Source organism: Triturus cristatus, chromosome 1_2 (assembly GCF_964204655.1).
Source record: "Triturus cristatus chromosome 1_2, aTriCri1.1, whole genome shotgun sequence".
In the NCBI taxonomy this organism is placed as follows: Eukaryota; Metazoa; Chordata; class Amphibia; order Caudata; family Salamandridae; genus Triturus; species Triturus cristatus.
This window is the reverse complement of record NC_140580.1, coordinates 1,152,877,941-1,152,900,053: the sequence shown is the minus strand read 5'-3', so window position 1 is coordinate 1,152,900,053 and position 22,113 is coordinate 1,152,877,941. Positions and strand designations below refer to the sequence as shown.

Here is a 22,113-nt window from a genome sequence, read left to right as displayed (position 1 = left end):
GTACCACCCTCACCTGTGTGGAACTTAAATATAGTTCTCACAAGGCTAATGGGACCGCCTTTCGAACCTTTGCATAAATGTGAACTGCAATTTCTCACATGGAAAACCACTTTTCTTGTAGCCATCACTTCCCTTAGAAGCGTCAGTAAGATACAAGCATTTACTATACAAGAAACTTTTCTCCAAATGAACCAGAACAAGGTTGTCCTCTGTACCAACCCAAAATTCCTACCCAAAGTCATTTCCCCCTTCCATCTAAACTAATCGGTAGAATCACCAATTTTTTTCTCGCAACCTCAAACTGTTGCAGAATGGGCTCTACACACCCTAGATGTTAAAAGGGCCTTAGTTTACTATATCCAGAGAACACAACCTTTCAGAAAGACCAAACAACTGTTTGGCTCTTTCTCTCCACCACACAAAGGCAACCCCATCTCTAAATCGGGGATAGCTAGGTGGATTGTAAAATGCATACAGATTTGCTACCACAAGGCAAAACGAACGCTATCTGTTCCCCCTAAAGCCCACTCTACACGAAAGATAGGGGCTTCTATGGCTTTTCTAGGGAACATCCCATTTTGCAGCGTGAATCTTTCTGGATTCACTATGCTGTGCATTATTCCGCGATCTTGTGGTGGTTTTTTTTTTTTTTTCGTAGCCCAGGTGGGCGTCGACGTACACCATTTGGTGCACCTCCCGTGACGTCGTCGTGCTTCCTGCGGAAGTCCCACCTTTGGGGCGCCATCTTCAGATTCTTTTTTCCGCCGTTGGGTCTGGATCGTCATCGGGAAGCTCCAGAATTACACTCGAAGGAAGAAGGAAGAAAAGCGAGTTTCGTCGATAGAAACACTAGAAGATATCAGGAAAGGAAAAGATTTCATCAGGAGCGCGAAGAAAGGAGGACCAGCGCCCTTTTTCTTCGACGGCCTTGGAGAATGCACGCTCAGAGACCCTGAGCGCAATGGACAAGACGCCATTCAAGTTCTGCCCAAACTGCCACCACAAGTTCGCGCAGAGAGACCAGCATCCGGTCTGCAACCTCTGCCTACCGGTCGATCACCAGAGTATCGACTGCAACGCCTGCTCAGCCTTCGCGCCGAAGACACTCAGGGTGAGAGAGCGGCAGAGAAGGGCCAACGCCAGCATGGATGGCAAGGGGAAGCCCCCCACGCTCTACGCTCTGGGCCTCTCCTCGGACGACGAGGACAACGTCGCCGAGACAGCCGAAAACTTCACGGTCGTAGAGACCGACAAGAAAAAAGAAGACGAGGTAAGAGAATCGTCGAGCGCAAAACAGAAAGTACCTCGACAACACGAGGGTGACTCGAGAAAATCTGAGTCAAAGTCCACGAAGGGAGCCCCGGCGCCGAAAACTTCGACGTCCAAAGGGGGAACCACGGACAAGAGGCCGAGCGGATCCTTAGATAAGGACTCCCTGGTGCCGAAAGACGCCGAAAGGCAAGGGTCGTCGAAAGCATCCCATGAAACGGGCCGATCGACGCAGAAAGAACGTTCGACGTCGACGCAAGTTTCATCGAAAAGACCCGCGGTCGACGCCGAAAGCATCTCCGAGATGGAGAAAAAGAAGAGGCGGCTCGAGGCCGAAATGGAGAACATCCTTCAAAGAAAGGAGTTCGACGCCAGAATGAAGGAATTCAAGATTCCAACGGTTCCATCAGCGGACGTCGAGGAGGTCGAAGACGAGTTCGACGCCGACGGGCTGACAAGGGAACTCGAAGAGGAAGAAGAGCCCTATTATGAGGGAGAAGCCGAGGAAGAAGACCAACGGTCGTTCTACGAATCGGCGGCATCTACCAGCAACGACGTCGAATGGCACGATCTCGACACCGAAAACCCGGAGGAGCCCGTGGACACGTACCCTTCGAGGCCTTCGCCACCCGACGACATCGGGGTCTACAATATGGTGGTCAGGAGCGCAGCAATGGCCTTCGGCGTCAAACTCGACGAGGAGAAACCGAAAGCCGATTTTCTCGTCGAGACACTGCTCCCCATCCAGACAAGGAGCCAGTTCCTCCCCATGCTACAAAGCGTGATGAATCAGGGGAGAGAAGCCTTCAAGGAACCTGCGACCTGCCGGTCGATCACGCCCAGGACAGAGAAGAAATATAAGCACTCCTCCCTGGACCCCCCTTACATCAAGGGTAGCTTGACCGCGGAATCTCATCATAGCCTCCACGGCCAGGAGAAGGGCCAACGTACCAGCAACTTCGGGCCCACCCCCGGATAAGGAGAGCAGGAGGATTGACCTCACAGGAAGAAAGGTCGAGAGGAACGCCGCAATGCACTGGCGCATGGCGAATTCAAATGCACTCCTCAATAGACACCAATACCAGCACTGGGATGAGATGGGGGAGTTAGTAAAGCACCTCCCCGAAGAATACCGGCAGAGAGCCTCTCACCTGATAGATGAAGGCAAAAACATCGCCAACTCCTGTATAAAGACGGCGTTGGATGGGGCAGAAACTTCAGCAAGACTCATGGCCATAGGGGTCACAGAGAGGAGGCATGCATGGCTAAGAATCTCGGGATTCAAACCGGAAGTGCAGAACAACATCCTTGGCACCCCCTTCAATGGAGAGACACTGTTCGGAGCAACAGTGGACGACAAGCTCACCCAGCTGAAAAAAGAAAACGAGACGGCGAGGTCCATGGGGGCCCTACAGCTGAGGGGAATGAGGCGAGGAAATCCCTCGAGAAGACCCTACGGTAGGGGAGGAAGCCAGCAGGGGACGTCGCACCAGGCGTTCCAACAAAGTCAGCAGGGTGAAGGTCACGGACAAGGTCAGCAGAAGCAAAGCTGGCAATATCAACCTCGGGGCCAGTCCTTTCGCGGGAGAGGGAACGGACGTGGCCAAAGGAGGAGAGGGGGCGAACAGCCCTCGACGAAGTGACTCAGCACGCAAGAGGTCGCCTACCCTCGTCAGGACCCCAAGGGTGAGGCGCAAAAAATTGTCATCAGGGGGAAGAGAAAATTCAAGAGCCTACGAGCATACGACACCAGTAGGCGGAAGACTGAGGTTCTACCTTCAGGAGTGGCGGCGTATAACCACAGACAAGTGGATACGGAACGTTGTGCAGTACGGGTACTGCGTAGATTTGGAGAAAAGACCTCCAAACAGGAAACCAAGGGGAAGACTGAGATCGGCCCAAGAACTGGCAATACTCAGAGAAGAAACGCAGAAACTCCTGCAAAAGGGAGCCATAGAGACAGTGCCGTTCAGAGAACGCAACAAAGGGGTCTACTCAAACTACTTCGTGGTTCCGAAGGTAGACGGAGACCTCAGACCCATACTAGACCTCCGTTACCTAAACAAGTTCATCAGAACGCAAAGGTTCAAAATGACTTCACTGCAGGAGGTTCTGCCACAGATAAGAGAAGGGGACTTCATGGTCACCGTGGACCTCAAGGATGCCTATCTTCACATCCCAATAAACAGAAGGCACAAGGGCCTTCTAAGATTCAACATCGAACAAGAACACTACCAGTTCACGACCCTGGCCTTCGGATTAAAATCAGCACCAAGGGTCTTTACAAAATGCCTGTCGGCGGTAGCGGCGCACCTACGAAGGCAGGGAATACATGTCTTCCCCTACTTGGACGACTGGCTAGTCAAGGCAAACTCACGCGGAAAGTGCGAGAGGCACGCAAAACGCGTAACAGACACCCTCACAAATCTGGGATTCTCGATCCACTGGGGAAAATCATCGATGGAACCGGAGCAGGTGAAGATTTTCCTGGGGGCAAAGATCAACTCCCGCAACAGTACAGTAGTGCTCAGCGAGAGGAGGACAGAGGCTCTACTGAAGGAGGCGAAGCTCTACCAGAAGGGGCGAGCTCTGACAGTGAGGGCTGTGAGCAAGATGATGGGGATGATGGCGTCCTGTATCCAGCTGGTGCCGAATGTACGCCTGCACATGAGACCATTCCAGGAATGGCTACAACAACAATGGTCACAAGCAAACGGAAGCTGGGAGGATCTAGTGGTTGTTACGCACGCAGTGCAGGAGGAGATAACTTGGTGGAACAGAGACAACATAACAGCAGGGAGAAGCCTGACACCACCAATCCCAACAGTGACCATTACCACGGACGCATCGCAGAAGGGATGGGGAGCGCACATGGACAACCTCAGAGTGAGGGGTCTATGGGCCCCAGCAGATGCGGTCCGCCATATCAACTACCTCGAGTTGAAAACAATCCTGCTAGCCCTGAAGGCATTCCAGAGGCACCTGTTCAACAAGAGGGTGTTGGTCCAAACAGACAACACCACGGCGATGTTCTACATCAACAAACAAGGGGGGACACAGTCGTTCCCGCTCTCATCCCTAGCTCAGGAGATTTGGAGATGGGCCATACCTCTCAGGATAGATCTACTGGCAATTCACCTACCGGGGAAGGACAATGTGGAGGCAGACTGGCTAAGCAGGCAGACCTCAGCATCACACGAGTGGGAGCTCAATGGCCAGGAAACGGAGAAACTCTTCCGGAGATGGGGGACTCCCACAATAGACCTTTTTGCAACACGCCACAATGCAAAATGCCAAAGCCTCGCGTCCAGGCAACCAGAGCAGCAATCCAAGGGAAATGCCCTATGGATAAGCTGGTCGAGGACATTTGCCTACGCCTTTCCACCGATACCCCTGTTGCACAGAGTGCTCGACAAGTGCAGAACCAGCAACATGACCCTGATCCTGGTGGCTCCGCAGTGGGCGAGGCAGACATGGTTCTCACAAATTCAAGAAATGGCACAAGGCGACCCATACAGGTTCGAGAGGAGGAAGGACCTGCTCTCAATGCAAAACGGAGAGGTCCTGCACCCAGAGCCAGAGACCCTCAACCTGGCGGCATGGCTCCTGAAGACCTAGAGTTCGCACACCTAAGATTGCCGCCGAGCACGATGCAAGTGCTACGGGAGGCGAGGAAACCAACTACACGAAAATGCTACAGCGCAAAGTGGAAGAGGTTCACTGTGTGGTGCCGGAAAAAGGGCCTGCAAAACAGAATGACAAGAGACTCAACAGTACTGAGGTACCTCACACACCTTCTAAAGAGTAACCTCTGCTCGAGCTCACTAAGGGTACACCTAGCGGCCATCGTGGCCTACACCAGAGGTGAAAAAGGTGGAAGTTTCTTCAGCTCGCAGGTGGTGAGGAGATTCATGGAAGGAGCCAAAAGGATGGCCCCCCCGAAAAGGTTGCCGCCGCCGGCATGGAATCTGAATGTGGTCCTGACGGAGTTCATGAAGGCACCGTTTGAACCCATTCACAAGGCCACACTGCAGATGTTGACTATGAAAACAGCCTTTCTGGTGGCCATAACCTCACTACGCAGGGTGAGCGAGCTTCAAGCACTAACGCTGCAGGAACCCTACATTCAGATTCACAAAGATAGAATAGTCCTGAGAACGGACCCACACTTCATGCCCAAGGTAGTGTCGGCGTTCCACATAAATCAGGCTATCCAGATACCAAGTTTCTTCCAAAACCCGACTACAAACGCAGAAAAGGCACTGCACACCCTCGATGCCAGAAGAGCGGTGATGCACTACATTGAGAGAACCAAGGAACTCAGGAAGTCGAAACAGCTGTTTGTGTCCTTTGCTACTAGCTTCATGGGTAGACCAGTGACTAAGGGCACCATCGCAAGGTGGATTGCCCTCACTATTCAATTCTGCCACAAACAGGCTGGACAGGAACTAGCGGAGGGGCCGCAGGCTCACTCCACAAGGAAGAAAGGGGCCACCGTGGCCTTCCTGGCGAACACGCCCATCCAGGACATATGCCTCGCGGCAACTTGGGCATCTGTGCACACGTTCACGAAACACTACTGCGTGGACATTCAGATGAACAAGGAAGCACAGGTTGGACAGAAGGTGCTTCAGCACATTTTCAACGACCAACGCTCATCTACCACCCAGCCGCCACAGAACTAGGAAAACCGCTACAAAATCGATGCACAGCATAGTGAATCCAGAAAGATTCACGCTGCAAAACGAATAGTTTCTTACCTGTCGGTGTAGTTTTGCAGCTTGAAGATCTTTCTGGATTCACTAGCGAACCCACCCACCTCCGCCAGGAAGATGAGGCTGGAGGAAGAGGGGGTAAAATGGAAAAGATCAAAGAAATACAAACATACAGATAAAGGGACAAGAAGGATTAATCAACCGCCTAGGGTTAAAAAAAAAAAAAAAAAAGAGGAAAGGAAAAAAGAACCCGAAGATGGCGCCCCAAAGGTGGGACTTCCGCAGGAAGCACGACGACGTCACGGGAGGTGCACCAAATGGTGTACGTCGACGCCCACCTGGGCTACGAAAAAAAAAAATAAAAACACCACAAGATCGCGGAATAATGCACAGCATAGTGAATCCAGAAAGATCTTCAAGCTGCAAAACTACACCGACAGGTAAACTATTCGTTACATGATATCTGCAAAGCAGCTACATGGTCAACACCGCACACTTTCACTAAACATTACTGTGTAGATGTGCAAACCAAGCAACAAGCTAGTGTGGGCCAGGCTGTACTAAAAACACTATTTCAAACCACTGCAACAGATACCGGTGGTCGCTGCTAGGGTTGGGAACTGCTATATAGTCTATGCAAAAGTGTGTAATCTGCAGCTCGTACGCCTCGAACGAAATATGCTACTTACCAGTATGCATCTGTTCTTGGCATGTAGAGCTGCAGATCTACACACGCCCACCCGCCTCCCCGGCTACCTGTATCTGTTCCAGTCTATCTTATTTAGATACAACACACATGGGTTTCTTCACTGTTATTACTACACTCCATCTTTCCCTGTTGGCGAAAAACAATCTGAGGATGGAGCCGAAGCCCATGCGCAATACGATCCAAAGGATGAGTCACAGACCTCGTGACTTCCAAAGAATTTCCAAGAGGAAAAACAACTGCAAACATCCGGGCCAACACCAGATGCCGATCTATGCACAGTGTGTAGATCTGCAGCTCTACATGCCAAGACCAGATGCATACTGGTAAGTAGCATTTGCCTTGCGACTTACTGCATCTACAAAGATGTAATCTAGCATACACGTCCATAAGATTACATCTTGTGGCTATTGCCGCTTACCTACAAAACAGACAAAATTTGTCATTATTTAGGGTACCTGCTATTAAAGCGTTCATGGAAGGCCTTAAAAGGATAATTCCTCCAACAATCCCACCCTCTCCAGTGTGGAATTTAAACGTACCTACTATGCTCATGGGTCCTCCATTTGAACCTTTACACAAAAGAGAACTGCAGTTCCTTACATGGAAAGTAGCTTTCTTAGTCGCAATCACCTCTCTCAGAAGAGTACGTGTGATCCAGGCTTTAACCATACAAGAACCATTCTTACAAATACATGATAACAAGGTGGTTCTCAGAACAAATCCAAAATTTATTCCCAAAGTAATCTCTGCTTTCCATCTTAATCAATCGGTGGAATGACCTGTGTTTTCCCAAAATCAGATTCTGTAGCAGAAAGAGCTCTTTACACACTAGATGTCAAAAGAGCTATACCTTATTACATTGACAGAACTAAACCTTTTAGAAAAAACAAACCAACTGTTTGTAGCTTTCTTACCACCTCATAAAGGAAACCCCATCTCAAAAGCTGGCATTGCTAGGTGGATAGTCAAATGTATTCAAATATGCTACCAAAAAGCAAAACATACATTAACAGTTCCCCCTAGAGCCCATTCCACGCGCAGACTAGGGGCTTCCATGGCATTCTAAGGGAATATTCCCTTAGATTTAATTTGTAAAGCAGCAACGTGGTCTACACCGCACACCTTCACCAAACACTATTGTGTAGACGTACAGGCAAAACAACAAGCATCCGTAGGCCAGGCTGTTATTAAAGCACTTTTTAGGACCACTGCAACAGATACAGGTGAGCACCGCTAGGGGAGAGCACTGCTATACAGTCTATGCACAAGTATGTATTCTGCAGCTCATATGCCTCGAACGGAAAATGCTACTTACCAGTATGCATCTGATCTTGGCATGTAGAGCTGCAGAATGACGTACGCCCACCCGCCTCCTCGGAACCTCTATCTGTTCCAGTGTTATCTTACTTAGATACATTACACATGGACATCTTTTCTGTTTCTTACAAACCACCATTTCCCATCATGGCGAAAAACAATCTAAAGATGGAGTCGATGCCCATGCGCACTGTCGTCCAAGGGAGGAGTCACCTATCTGGTTACTACAAAGACTTCTTCCAAGACAACAACAAACTGCAATCATCCAAGCCCAACACCAGAGGGCGATCTATGCACAAGTACGTCATTCTGCAGCTCTACATGCCAAGAACAGATGCATACTGGTAAGTAGCATTTTCCATTTCTAACGAATGCATTTCTCAGCTTATTCTGTGACCCTTTATTGACCAGGGTTATTAGCTGGGCAATATGCTCTAGTATCTCCACTCAGCCAGCCAACGATGGCCTGCTATGTAGGGCACAAAACATGTCTCTGAGACCCATGTTTCGAATGAGCATCTTCGGTTTGAGTTAAATCTTCTTTTCTTTTTTTTCTTCTTGCTTTTCCCAGTCACAGTTGGAAATGAAGGGGTTTCACTTCACCGACTGCAAGCAGAACATCCCCACTAGTGGACCTGTGCAGGCGCCTCATTCATACAGGTAAGATTGCTCTTGCTTCTTAACTCTTTGGAGTCTAGACTACAGCCACCCCCTGCACCCCCCCCCCCCCCCCCTTCAAGAATTTTCTGGAAATCATAACTGGCTCCATGCAGTTATTGACATGCGTCCTAGTCCAAGCACGAGACCCATCTATACGAACTGACTACTCGTGTGGTGAGGTTTGTAATTCACTGTTCAGCTTGCTCTTTGGTTACTGTTTTGTTGGTAAAGCAGCAGAACTCACTGAAAATCTAAGGCTATGAGTGTACCTTTACTCTGCATCTCATGTTTGTTTCCTCTGCCCCTTAAGTACACATTTCATGGAATAAATTGAGGGAGGACTAATGAGCAGCATAGTATCCAGGGCTACTGGAATTATGCAGCAGCGGAAGGCCAAATTATGCAGCAGGGTTCCCTAAATTATACATCAAGAAAAGCCAGATTATGCAGTTTAATGCGGCACATTTTGTGTTAGTTTTTCATTATTTTGGTATTTTTAAACTTCACACACTCTGCATTGGTTGCACCTCATTAGTACTAGTTTAACACCCGAATATAGCAATATGCCACAAAAAGGTGAGCAGTCAACCTTTACTAAGGGCCTTCCACTGCGCTGCAGCACGTGTTGATGCACTTTTAGTAACTTTTGAACCGTTTGCAAAATATAACAAAAACAAAGTCTTTCTAGCTCAGATTGTGCAGCAGATCGTTTGTGGCAAATCTAGAATTATGCGATAAGCGCGCGGTCACATAATTCCAGTGCCTCTGATAGTATCTTCATTGTTTTACACACTTTTTAAATATTTCTAGTGGAGAGGGAAAATCTTGACTGAATTAGGCTGGTCACCCACAACATTCAAAGAATTTTCCATCTAGTCAGTGGATTTCCTATAGCTCTTCCACTGACAGCCCTGCTGGATTTACTCTACAAACCTTTCATTTTTCTCCTTTCCATGAACCTATGCATGCTTTCTAGAGAAGCACTTTGTTCGTAGCATGTGTGGCTGTAGGTGCACATGCTCTGCACACTCCTGCCATCTATTTTTGGGCTCAGGTGTTTGCAAGTTTTTCTTTGAAGCACAAGGTACACTCCAATAGACTCCAATCCTTAAAGTCTTTAGCCACGTTCTGCTTGGCGCCAACCCTCGGAGACTGACTTTTCGATCAAATCCCATCTGTTAGAGCTTTGATCCCTATTCGGCACTGTGTCCCACATCTTTGAGTTCTGCCCAGAGAATGCACTCTGTAATGGAACTGATGGCATTCCACAATTTTCCCCAGTCCCATGCCAAATATCGGTGGTCTGACGACCACAAGGTTTGCGACTGCGGTATTTACCTGACCACAGGCATACCTTACTTTTTGCTCGAAGAAGACTCTCCGATACACACGAGAGAGAAGGTGGGCACATTAAAAGATGCACTGACAAGCCTTCGACGTCCCAGACGTCTTCAGAGAGCAGGCCCCACTCGGAGGCCAAAGGTGTGGGAATGCCTGCCTTTTGGGTATTTCGCCCTTTCATGCTTCACCCAGCCAGATGGTGTCTTTTCCTCCGACTCAGGCCTGGAGGAAGAAGAGCGTGAGGTTCACCTCACCAACCTTCCGCCCTTGAACCAAGACCTCCACTAGGGTTTTGTATTGTTGGCACAGACACGCACACCAACCCTTAAAGGAGGCCTCATAAAGTAGCAGAGCACTTTCCCCCAGCCCCCACACCCCTCGTATCCCCCTTCTCAGAAGTGGTATGACATGGAACCCTCTGACCACCACACAGACTTTGGGACATCTGCTGCCTTTGTGCTCCGGTTGCCACTGATCAAAGGCTTTGGAGTAGACTCCACGTCTGACCCTAGGCATCGACTCTCCTCAACCATCGAGCTCCAAGATTCTCCACAAGCTTCCAAGAACTTCAAAGCCAAAGACCCTTGAATGTTGAGACCAACCTTTATTCCAAGACGACTTCAACACCGAGGCCACCATCGGTGCAGAGGCCACAGTCTGCCCTGAAGATTCAATCAAGAGTTGGCTCTGAGCAACCTATCCTACTGAAACTGCAAGAGGAAACCGAGGAAATCTCAACAAAGCTCCCTCCAACAACTCATTCAGAGACTGCCTCGGAAGAGAAAGCTAACCTTTAAGGAACAGCTTTCTTTGGGGTCCCCTCCAGCTCCCCAGCTTACAAAACATTAGTCCAAATCAGGATCATTATCCTGTAAGGGCGTATCTCCTAGACAACACCATGACCTACCACAAGGTGATCCTGTGGGCGGCCACTTGTCACAAAGTGGACATGTCCTCCATGAGGAAAACTATTTCCTTGTGGAGACTTTGTACAAGTCTTCGAGAGCTGCACAGTTCTTCCCTGTGATGAAAGCCGTGCTAAATTCAGTCCCTGATACCTTGAAGGAGTCAGTGAAGGCCAGGTTGGTAACACCATTAACTGTTGCATGGTTAAACACGTATAAGGTCCCAAAGGCGAGACCTATTGGCTATGCCAGTGCTTGTTTTATTAAACCCCAGAACGTGGTATGCAAATGGCGGCGAGGTCTGACGAGGAACATGCCCGTAAAAGCGCTCTTACCTCTGTCATGATGAATTGCGGAAAATTCGAATCACAGCCTGGCAGTCCTTCAGATCACACCCGGTGACAGTTGATTCACTCCCTTTCATGCTCGCCGCCGATGCTGCCTCGTATGCATGAGTCTATCATTAGCACGCAAAGCATAATGGATCGGCCCAGGTACCCGTGTCCTTAGAACCGGGCGGATGATGCTTTTTTTCAGCATCTGGGGACTGTGTGTGACATTGTCGTGAATGAAAGAAGAAACTAATACTGTATTGGATACGCCTCCTTGCTGCCAATGTTTAGTGGGACAATGATACATTGTGGGCAGCGCGAGGCCTGTTTTTTTCCCTCACCAGCAACTGCTGTAGGAAATCATTGATCATAATCGCAAAGCTGAAATGCAGTCTAGCAAATACACGCGATATATGGCGTCTGCTCACATTCAGAGGAGCGAACATCTACAGATCATGTATTAGGAATGACGTGTTTTTCACAGCAGTGCCACGCAAGGGTGGGAAGGTGTGGCCTGATCTCTCCCATTCCAGCAGGCTCTCTCAGCTTTGTAATACAATGGGCTGAGACAGTCTATTGCTAATATTTCAAATCTGATATCTTTGTTTATGTTGCACATACCTGGCCCCAAGGAATCTGGCAATTATGCATCAGTGGGAGGTAATTGATATGGCAGGGCTGACTGAATGGCGCAGGAGGAAGTCTAATTATGTGGCATCACGCAGCACATTATCTGGCAGTAGTGTTTTGCTACTCTGCCATTTTATCATAGATTAATACCACCTGAGCTAGCACGGTTTTATCACCTGAATGCAGCAATCGTTAACTGAAAGGTGACCAGTTAACGTTTCCAAAAGGTTAGTCGAGATGCAGAACCACTGCTTGTGGTTTTTAAAGTAACTTTTGATCCAGTTGAACTAGAAACAATTGGTTTGCTGAAATCTGCAAATTGTGCAGCAGATGGTGTATTAAGTTGCAAGTGTGAAAAATCCCAGATGAAGCCAAACACATCCCAGTTGCAAATCTGCATAATTTTAGATGCTCTGACTAAACCAGGACCTCCAAATAATACACCTTTCACATGTTTTTCAATTTTAAAATTAAATTAGTTACACAGAATCAATGACCCTTAATCTGAAGAAGCAACAGCTAGCTAGATAAGGACTGACATATCACAATATCTTCATAATGTGACTGTGTGTGTAGGCCATTTCTTTAGGTCTGTGACCCAAAAAAAAAATACACACTGGTCCTTTCGAGCTGGCCCATTCCGCAGCAGCGCCGATTCCCTGACAGGACGGTCCAACACTGTACCTGGAAAATGATCACCACTTCTGAATTTATAACTCCAAATCTTTATAGGAGAGGTGGATATTGTTGAAGCTACACTATGCCGACGTGACTTGTATACGTCATTCACTTGACTAAACATAAAATTCAGGACGGAAGTGTCTGTTACACATCTAGCGATGCTATTTCTTTTGAAAATGTTTTTTCAAGGATATCGGAGGATCCAGTTTTTAACAACCAGCTGGGGTTCATGCGTATTCAGTCAAGGGTTTTCGCAATAGCCTTGCACATGTGCATGGTACATGCAATGCAGAGGGAGTCGTGGACCCAGACATTTGCATGATGGCCCTTTTGGCCGGGCTCGCCTGCTGCGCCTCGGCGTCTCTTCCTGAAGCGTGTCTTCTGGAACAGCAGTTAGCGAGGTTACATGTTAGTTCGAGGCATGTGGGCTGCTGAATTCATATCTGTGCATAGATCGCCGCCTAGTGTTGGGTCTGGATGTTTGCACGTTGTTGTCCTGGAAGAGTCTTCGAAGTATCCTGAGATAGGTGACTCCTCCCCTGGACCACAGTGCGCATGGGCATCCTCTCCATCCTCAGATTGTTTTTTTCCGCCATTGGGTTCGGATGGGCTTATCTTGACTCAAGTTAGGAAAATTTAGTTTTCAGGCCAAAAGGCCTTTAGTTTTCGTCGGTACTGTTCCCGATCGGTATCGACAGTTTACTTGCTAGTTTAGCGACTTTAGCAACTCTTTCGGATCCATTATATCCGCCCATCGGCTCTACATCGATGATGGAATCGAGGACCCCATTCAAGCGGTGTCCTGTTTGCCACGCGAAATATCCACATATCGACGTCCACCCGGTGTGCAACAAATGCCTCTCACCGGATCACGACGAATCGAAATGTATGGCCTGTGCCCGATTCAGATCCAAGAAGACTCTCCGGAATCGACGAGCCGCGAGACTTGAAGCGCAGCAAACGGCACCGGCCCCAACCAACATCTTCAGCACCGAGGACGAAGATGTTGAAAGCGTGGAAAACATACCCTCCAGCCCCGCTTCCGAACACGGTTCCAGATCGGAAGACGTAGATGAAGAGCTTTTTCACAGGGAAGAAGCCGACGATGAGGTAGGAGACTACGATGAGGCCTTGGGGGGCGAAGAAGGTAGCTCCGGTGACGAGCAGGGCCTACCCGTCCAAACGGAGGATATCCCAGTGCGTCAGTCTACGGCTCCGGTCGAGGGATCGCCTTCTGGCCCGGCCTCGGACATCCAGCGAGAGCCATTATTATCCAAAAAGACTGGTTTCCCTTCCACGAAACCGAAACCAATAGTCGCACCGGTTCCACAGAAACCGAAAGTGAAACTAACAATGGTCGGCTCGAGGACCACCACACCTTCGACGCCAGCCAAAACAGTCGGCTCCGACCGCACCAAAAGGGACTTCGGTGCCGAACTCGCTGCAGCCGATGTCGGCGCCGACCCAAAGAGAAAGGCCATCGGTACCGCTAAAGCGCCTCGGCCCCCGGCACCGAAACAATCGGCACCGACCACCAAGGTTAAAATGGCCGCTGCATCGCAATCCGCATCGAAAGCCGCGACTACGGTCCAACCATCGACGCCGTCGACAGCTACTACCTCTCCTCGACTCGATGACCCTGTGGCTCCAAAGAAGTCCACACCTACCTCGACAGAACCACTCGGCGCCAAAGAACCGTCGGAGTTCCAGGTGCGACAAGTTGCAGCGTCCTTGCAACGCATCAGAGAAAAGGCAGCCCAGGCCACGTCGGGCTCCGAGCCGAAAAAGGCTCAAAAGGCACCTTCGGCACCAACCAACATCACCTTTGGTTTGCCGCCATCCACGGTGCCGAAACTATTCGAGATCAGAACACGTGTCACCCAGACAAGGTCCCCATCTACTGCACACTCTCCTACTGGGACATCACCGTCCCACTTCATCGATGCCGACACAGGCCGGCTCATGCTCAGAAAGCGGAAGATCACTTCCGAGCATGCTTTGGACTCTTACAGGATCCCGCTAAAGCAAAAACTGCCGGCGGAATCGGAACCAGTTCTTTATGAACGCCTCCACACCTCTTACCCAGATCCACAGTCCTTCTCTCCGACGCACTCCGACACGGACGCATTAGAGGACTACGTGGGTGACGACACCACCTACCCCAGGGATATGGACCCTGAAGGTCAGCAGGACCCTGATCAAGCTTGGGATGACCCTGTAGACCCAGGTGCCGCTATGGATACACAGGACACGCAGCTTTATGGTGCAAAAACGTCTCCCACAGAGGACACTGCTGCATTCAACGCCCTCATTGAACGTGCCGCAGTCAATCATGGAGTGCAACTCCACTCAGACACAATCGAGGACGATTTCTTGGTGAACACTTTCGCATCCTCAGAGAGGACTGTAAAAACTCTGCCCATGTTGAAAGGTGTCCTCAAGCCAGCAAAGGACACTTTCAAAGAAACCACCAGGGCACGGGTAATAAACCCCAGGATCGAGAAAAAATACAAGCCAGCAGCTGGGGACCCTACGTACATTAGAGGCCAGTTGCCTCTGGACTCCATCGTGGTTGCTAATGCTCGCAAACGGGCTCACTCGCAGACAACTGGTGATGCTCCTCCCCCGGACAAAGAGTCCAAGGTGCTAGAGACCTCCGGAAAAAGGATTGCAGCCCAGGCGGCAAACATATGGCGCATTGCCAATACACAGGCGCTCCTAGCTCGCTACGATCGCTCACATTATGACACGTTAGAGACCCTACTCCAACATCTACCTGACGAGTACAAAGAGGCAGCGGAGCTCCTCATCAGGGAGGGACATCTTCTCACAAACGCATCCATTAAGTGTGCACTGGATGCCGCCGACACAGCTGCGAGAGAAATAAACACCAGCGTCATGCTAAGACGACACGCCTGGTTACGAATATCCGGATTCAAACCTGAGGTTCAAAATAACATCCTCAATCAGCCGGTCAACCCAGTCTACTTATTCGGACCAGAGGTTGACACCACCCTAGAAAAGATAAAAAAAGACAGACACTGCAAAGTCAATGGGGGCTCTGCAAACGCAGACATTTCGTAGTGGCTCCTTTCGTCGCCCCGGAAATAGAGGAGCGGGTAGAGGACAGGGGTCACAGCAAACCTACAATAAAGGGGGCACACAAAGTACCTACGATAAAAACACCCGAGGTGGATATCGTGGCTCCAGCACAAAGGGCAGAGGACGCGGTTACGACAATACCAGGTCCTCCCCCAAGAACAAACAGTGACGCCCTCTCCCTTCCCCCCCAACCACATAACACCTGTCGGGGGAAGACTCCAGCGGTTCCTGTCCACGTGGACTACCATCGCCACGGACAGGTGGGTCAAAGATGTTATCCAACACGGTTACTGCCTCGAACTAACCTCCACTCCACCCACAATACCGCCAAAGCACCGTCCTATGTCCTCAGAGCACTTAGCATTATTACAGCAGGAAGTGCTAAGTATGCTGCAAAAAGGCGCATTAGAGGTCGTGCCCGTCCACCAGCAAGGGACGGGTGTACTCTCTGTACTTCTTAATACCAAAAAAGGACGGGTCACTCAGACCTATACTAGACCTGAGACCCCTCAACCACTACATTCTCTCAGAGCATTTCCACATGCTCACCCTACAGCAGGTTCTCCCGCTACTCAATCAGGGAGACTTCCTAGCCACGCTAGACCTCAAAGATGCGTATTTCCACATACCCATACACCCGTCACACCGAAAATATCTCCGGTTCACTATTCAGGGGCAGCACTACCAATTCAAAGTCCTCCCCTTCGGTGTGACAACAGCACCCAGAGTTTTCACAAAGTGCCTAGCTACAGTGGCTGCACATCTACGGAGACAACACATTCACGTCTGCCCTTACCTGGACGACTGGCTTGTTCAGGCAAAGTCAGCCCAGCAATGTGCCAGCCACATGTCCCGCACCATTCACCTTCTTCACAGACTGGGATTCTCACTAAATTACCCAAAATCACATCTCCAACCCGCACACGTACAACAGTACCTAGGTGCGACCATAGACACTCTGGTAGCCACAGCTCAGCCAAATTTTGTGAGGATCAACGGCATGCAAATGCTGATCTCAAAGTTCAAACCCCAACACTCCCTTCCTGCGAGAGTGTTCATGCAGTTGATAGGCATGATGGCCTCCTGCATTTTCATAGTCCCGCACGCGAGACTACATATGCGCCCGCTTCAGGAGTGCTTGGCACGTCAATGGAATCAGGCTCACGGGCAATTAAAAGACCTAGTGTTGGTGAGCGGTCGGGCATACAACTCTCTGCATTGGTGGAATCCACAAAACCTTTGCAATGGCCGACCGTTCCAGGAGCCTGTTCCACAAATAATACTGACGGCGGACGCGTCTCTCCAGGGTTGGGGAGCTCATGTACTCAATTACACAGTGCAGGGACTATGGACAATACAACAAAAGAAGATGCACATCAACCTTCTAGAATTGATGGCAATCTTCCTGGCAATGAAGGCATTCAAAGTACACTTGTGCAACAAAGTCGTGTTGATCCGGACGGACAACATGACTGCCATGTACTACATACAGAAGCAGGGAGGAACACACTCTCCACAGTTGTCTCATCTGGCTCAGGGCATGTGGAAGTGGGCCATTCAGAGGAACATCTTCCTCATGGCGGAACACCTCCCCGGCAAAGACGACCAGATGGCGGATCTGCTCAGCAGACACAGCCACCAGATGCACGAGTGGGAGCTACACCAGTCAGTACTCCAACCGTACTTCCAGCAGTGGGGTCATCCAGAGATAGACCTATTCGCCACAAGCGAAAACGCAAAATGCCAAAGCTTTGCCTCCAGGTTCCCACATCCACAGTCGCAGGGCAATGCGATATGGATGAACTGGTCCGGCAGATTTGCGTACGCTTTTCCCCCAGCGCCGTTGATACCGCTGGTGGCACGCAAACTGCGACAACACTCACTGACACTCATCCTGGTTGCTCCAACATGGGCACGCCAGCCATGGTACACCACCTTTCTAGAACTTTCCGTGGTGCCGCATCAACGGCTGCGGATCAAACCCGCGCATTTGATGCAGAACCATGGAGAAATTCAGCACCCAGATCCGCAACAGCTGAACCTGGCGATCTGGCTCCTGAAGTCCTAGAGTTTGGCTACCTAAACCTGCCACCTGACTGTATGGAGATCATTAAAGAAGCTAGGAGACCCACTACCAGAGCTTGCTATGCAGCCAAATGGAAGAGGTTTGTCATTTATTGCAATGACAATAACATTAACCCGCTAGACGCATCCATTCAAAACATAATCGGTTACCTCTTACACCTATACCGATGCAATCTGGCATACACCTCAATACGTATCCATTTGACCGCAATAGCAGCCTATCTCCAGAACAGGCAGCACCTCTCTTTATTCAGAGTGCCTGCCATCAAAGCCTTCTTGGAGGGACTTAAACGAGTAATTCCCCCAAGACACCCACCAGCACCAGTGTGGAACCTCAACTTGGTCCTCACCCGGCTGATGGGTCCACCCTTCGAACCTCTCCACTCATGTGAGATTCAATTCCTCACCTGGAAAGTAGCTTTCCTAATAGCAATCACTTTGTTGAGAAGAGTTAGTGAACTCCAGGCACTAACCATTCAAGAGCCATTCATACAGGTTCACGCAAACAGGGTCGTACTACGTACCAACCCCAAATTCATGCCTAAAGTAATATCGCAGTTCCACATGAATCAAACCATTGAACTGCCTGTTTTCTTTCAGAATCCACAAAATGTCGCTGAAAAAATGCTCCACACACTAGACGTCAAAAGAGCCCTCATGTACTATATAGACAGAACTAAAAACTTTAGGAAGACAAAACAACTTTTCGTTGCCTTTTCCCCACAACACAAAGGCAACGCCATCTCCAAAGCAGGTATAGCCAGATGGATCGTTAAATGTACTCAAATTTGCTATCAAAAGGCTAAACGCACATTAACGATTCCCCCACGAGCCCACTCAACACGTAAATTAGGGGCCTCCATGGCTTTCCTGGGAAACATTCCTTTATATGATATATGTAGAGCAGCCACATGGTCCACTACACATACATTTACCAAACACTATTGTGTAGATGTGCACTCAAAACAGCAGGCAGCTATAGGACAGGCTGTTCTCAAAACTTTTTCAGACCGCTGCAGCTGGCACTGGTAGCCGCCGCTAATAGGAGGTACTGCTATATATTCTATGCACAGATATGAATTCAGCAGCCCACATGCCTCGAACTGAATATGCTACTTACCAGTATGCATCTGTTCTTGGCATGTAGGGCTGCTGACATTCATATCGCCCACCCTCCTCCCCGGCGCCTGTAGCAGCTGCAGCTCTCAATTACTGTAAGCATGGTCATCACTTTCTGTATCTACTCCATCACTGCCACAATGGCGAAAAACAATCTGAGGATGGAGAGGATGCCCATACGCACTGTGGTCCAGGGGAGGAGTCACCTATCTCAGGATACTTCGAAGACTCTTCCAGGACAACAACGTGCAAACATCCGGACCCAACACTAGGCGGCGATCTATGCACAGATATGAATGTCAGCAGCCCTACATGCCAAGAACAGATGCATACTGGTAAGTAGCATATTCAATTTGTTGCTTACTATCAACTACCATACACATGCACTCCTCACACTCGCAAATTCTACAGCTATCCGTGGCTTGAAAGGATTTTCATTCATTCCTGTTACCAGCACAGACACACGAATCCGCTATTCAGCAAGCTGCACAGGCATGCGAGGGGGAATAACGGGCTTGGGAAAGAGACTTTTGCTAGCCATGGAAAGCAGCAAATGTCAATTTTCAACTGCTCGTGAGACGGCCCACTCTTAAACAAAAAGCATTGACTGCACGGCCGTAAAAGTAACGCGGCCGTAAAAGCGTAAGTGATCGCGGGGACGCGCTCTGTGGTGGGGGAGGGGCGGAGCGAGGCGTGCTGTAAGGGTGCCGCGAGGAAAGCCCCCACTTTTTGCTGAATTGCTGATGAACTTTGACTGAGTGTGCCCTGGGCTCCTGCTAATCGGGTACCCAGGGCCTGTGTTCCTTCCCTAAAACTGCATGAAGTCTAAACCCAAATGGCATCTCTTGCCACATGTCAGCCCCTGGTAAATGGTACCCTAGGTACCCAGGGCCTTGTGACCAGAGAAGGCCCTTAAGGGCTGCAGCACTTATTGTGCCACCCTTAGAGGCACTGTCCCCCGACACACACACACTGCCTTTGCAAGCGGAGTGTCTTGGTGCAGAACAAAACCGTCGACATGGCACACATCCGTGTGTGTCATGCTCACAGCGCACACTGCCCTGGCATACCTCAGTCACCCCGCTAGCTGGGTGCCCTATGCCAGTGGTGTGGGTACAGGTGCATGAGCCTTGTACCCCTACAGTACCCAGGTCCATTCCTGGACACTGTAATTTCAGTGCTGCCATTAAGAGTATATGGTGATGGGAGATGGTCAACACGAACTCCACAGCACCATGATGGCTACACTGAAGACTGAAGTTTGGTATCAAACTGCTCAGCACATTAAACCCGCACTGATGTCAGTGTGGGATTTAATGTAAGATGCACGACAGAGGGCAACTTAGAGTTGGCCACTGAACCTAACCTACAATCCACGTCCTGTCTGAGGGGCTGCCTAGGCTGCCACACAGCAGACATGTTGCTGGACCCCTGGGTAGAGAGCCATCTGCTCTCCTGGGCCTGCAACAATGCACGTCCTGGGCGAGGTGCTAGGTCTCCTCCCCCAGGATGGGTAGGGGAAGCTTCAAATGCATGCTGCCTTTGTGAGCACCTCCAGACCACTTGCTGTACATAGCAACTGGCCCCCACCAGTTCTGACCCCCACTCTGGGGGGGGGGGGGGGGGGAAGACTGGCGGGAAACCCAAAGGGAGGAAAGGGGGTGTGCCAGCCTCTGCCATCCCCACCCCTCAGGTGGGGGAGGCGAGGTGAAGAACATCTCCGGGCTCTCGCCATCTTGAAGATGGGGAGCCCTAACAATCCGGATTAGGCTACTGCCCCCCTCCCACAGGAGAGTGGCAGGATAGTGGGTGTAACCACCCTAGGGAAGGGACCCATTGGTCCCTGCTCTTTACCTACCTGTAACGCCCCTACATTTAGTATTTAGGGGCACCCTGAACCTTCCTTCCTCAGATCCAGATTCCGAAACAAGCCAGAAGAACAAGAAGAAAGACCTGCCGTGCAGCTGCTAACAAGAGGAAGACAACTGATTTGGCCCCAGCCCTCCAGGCCTGTCGACCCTCGAACCTGCTCCTGCTAAACCCCGGCGTCTCCAGTGGTTAGCAACCTCAAAAACCCCAAGGGACCGGACTGCCTTGTGACTGTAAACAACTGGGACTCCCACAAGCAGTGGTTCTGCTTATAGCAAGTAACAAGCCCCTGGCATCAGCCAGGAACCGCGACTCATGCACCCGCCAAGCCTGGCCTGTGCCTGAGTGGACAAAGACCACGAGGACGTCCCCCCCCCCCCCCCCCCCCCTGCGACTGTGACCCCGAATCCAGCACCCAAGGACCCATCTCGACGCTCCCGACGATGCCTGCAGCCTCAGAACCAGGGACCCCTCCAACCACGCCCAGCTGAGGGTAAGCTTTCCAGATGCCAAAAGGCACCCCTGCACCTGGCGCCCTGCGGCCCCATGTGCCCAACTCCTGGGTGCCAACCTATCCTCCAACTACCCAACTTACCTCTCGAAGTGGTGGTCTCACCTGAAGAATCTTCGTCCCCGGGATTGCAGCCTTTGTTCGTTCTGGAGCTTCTCCATTGCAATCCATCGAGCGCCCGACGGCTCAAAAGCACCCTGCACCCAGCCGCCCGAGTGCCCCTTGCAGTGCAACCTCTACTCTACTTCCCCTTTTGCCCTGAGCAAGTGACCAGGAGCCCAGCTCCCACAACCGCGTGGCCTTCTAGCCAGCAGCCACCAACCAAGGGCCCCCTGCCTCCCATAGGATAACATTGGGCCTAACTCACTCTGCCCCCGGCTACCGCTGTGCCGCTCAGGGTGTAACCACTGTACTTACCTGACCCTGGGAGACCCCTGAGTCTATGCCCAGAACCTTAACTCTGCCAGTCGAGGGCTTACCCAAAAGCCGATAACTAACTTTTCTTCCATAGGGTAACATTGACTGGTTTCACTTGGAAATTCTTCCAAGTGTCGAGTTTTGAAACTTTAAAATATTCATCTAAAATCAGCCCGATTACGAAAACTAATTTACTCACCTGTGATCAGGAGAGATCCCAGTGCTGGATCTTAGTGCGCAGCACTGACCCTGAAAAGTAATCGCAACCGTACTTACCTAAACTTGATGTTCGAGGCATATGAGCTGCAGATTATACACTGTGCATAGATCGCCATCTGGTGTTGGGCCCGGATGTTTGCAGTTTGTTTTTCCTCTTGGAAAGTCTTTGGGAGTCACGAGGTCGGTGACTCCTGCTCTGGTTAGTATTGCGCATGGGCTTCGGCTCCATCCT

The 22,113-nt window shown here is 50.3% G+C and overlaps 1 protein-coding gene across 6 annotated transcripts in view; it reads left to right on the top strand.

The window, feature by feature from the left end:
* PRRC2B (proline rich coiled-coil 2B) overlaps window positions 1-22,113 on the top strand; it is a 714,633-nt gene that overhangs the window by 645,829 nt on the left and 46,691 nt on the right. For all 6 annotated transcript variants that reach the window (XM_085613949.1, XM_085613945.1, XM_085613947.1 and 3 more), the window contains one exon: window positions 8,582-8,670. In XM_085613949.1, the coding sequence (XP_085470075.1) occupies window positions 8,582-8,670 (89 nt within the window). The remainder of the gene's footprint in view (window positions 1-8,581; window positions 8,671-22,113) is intronic.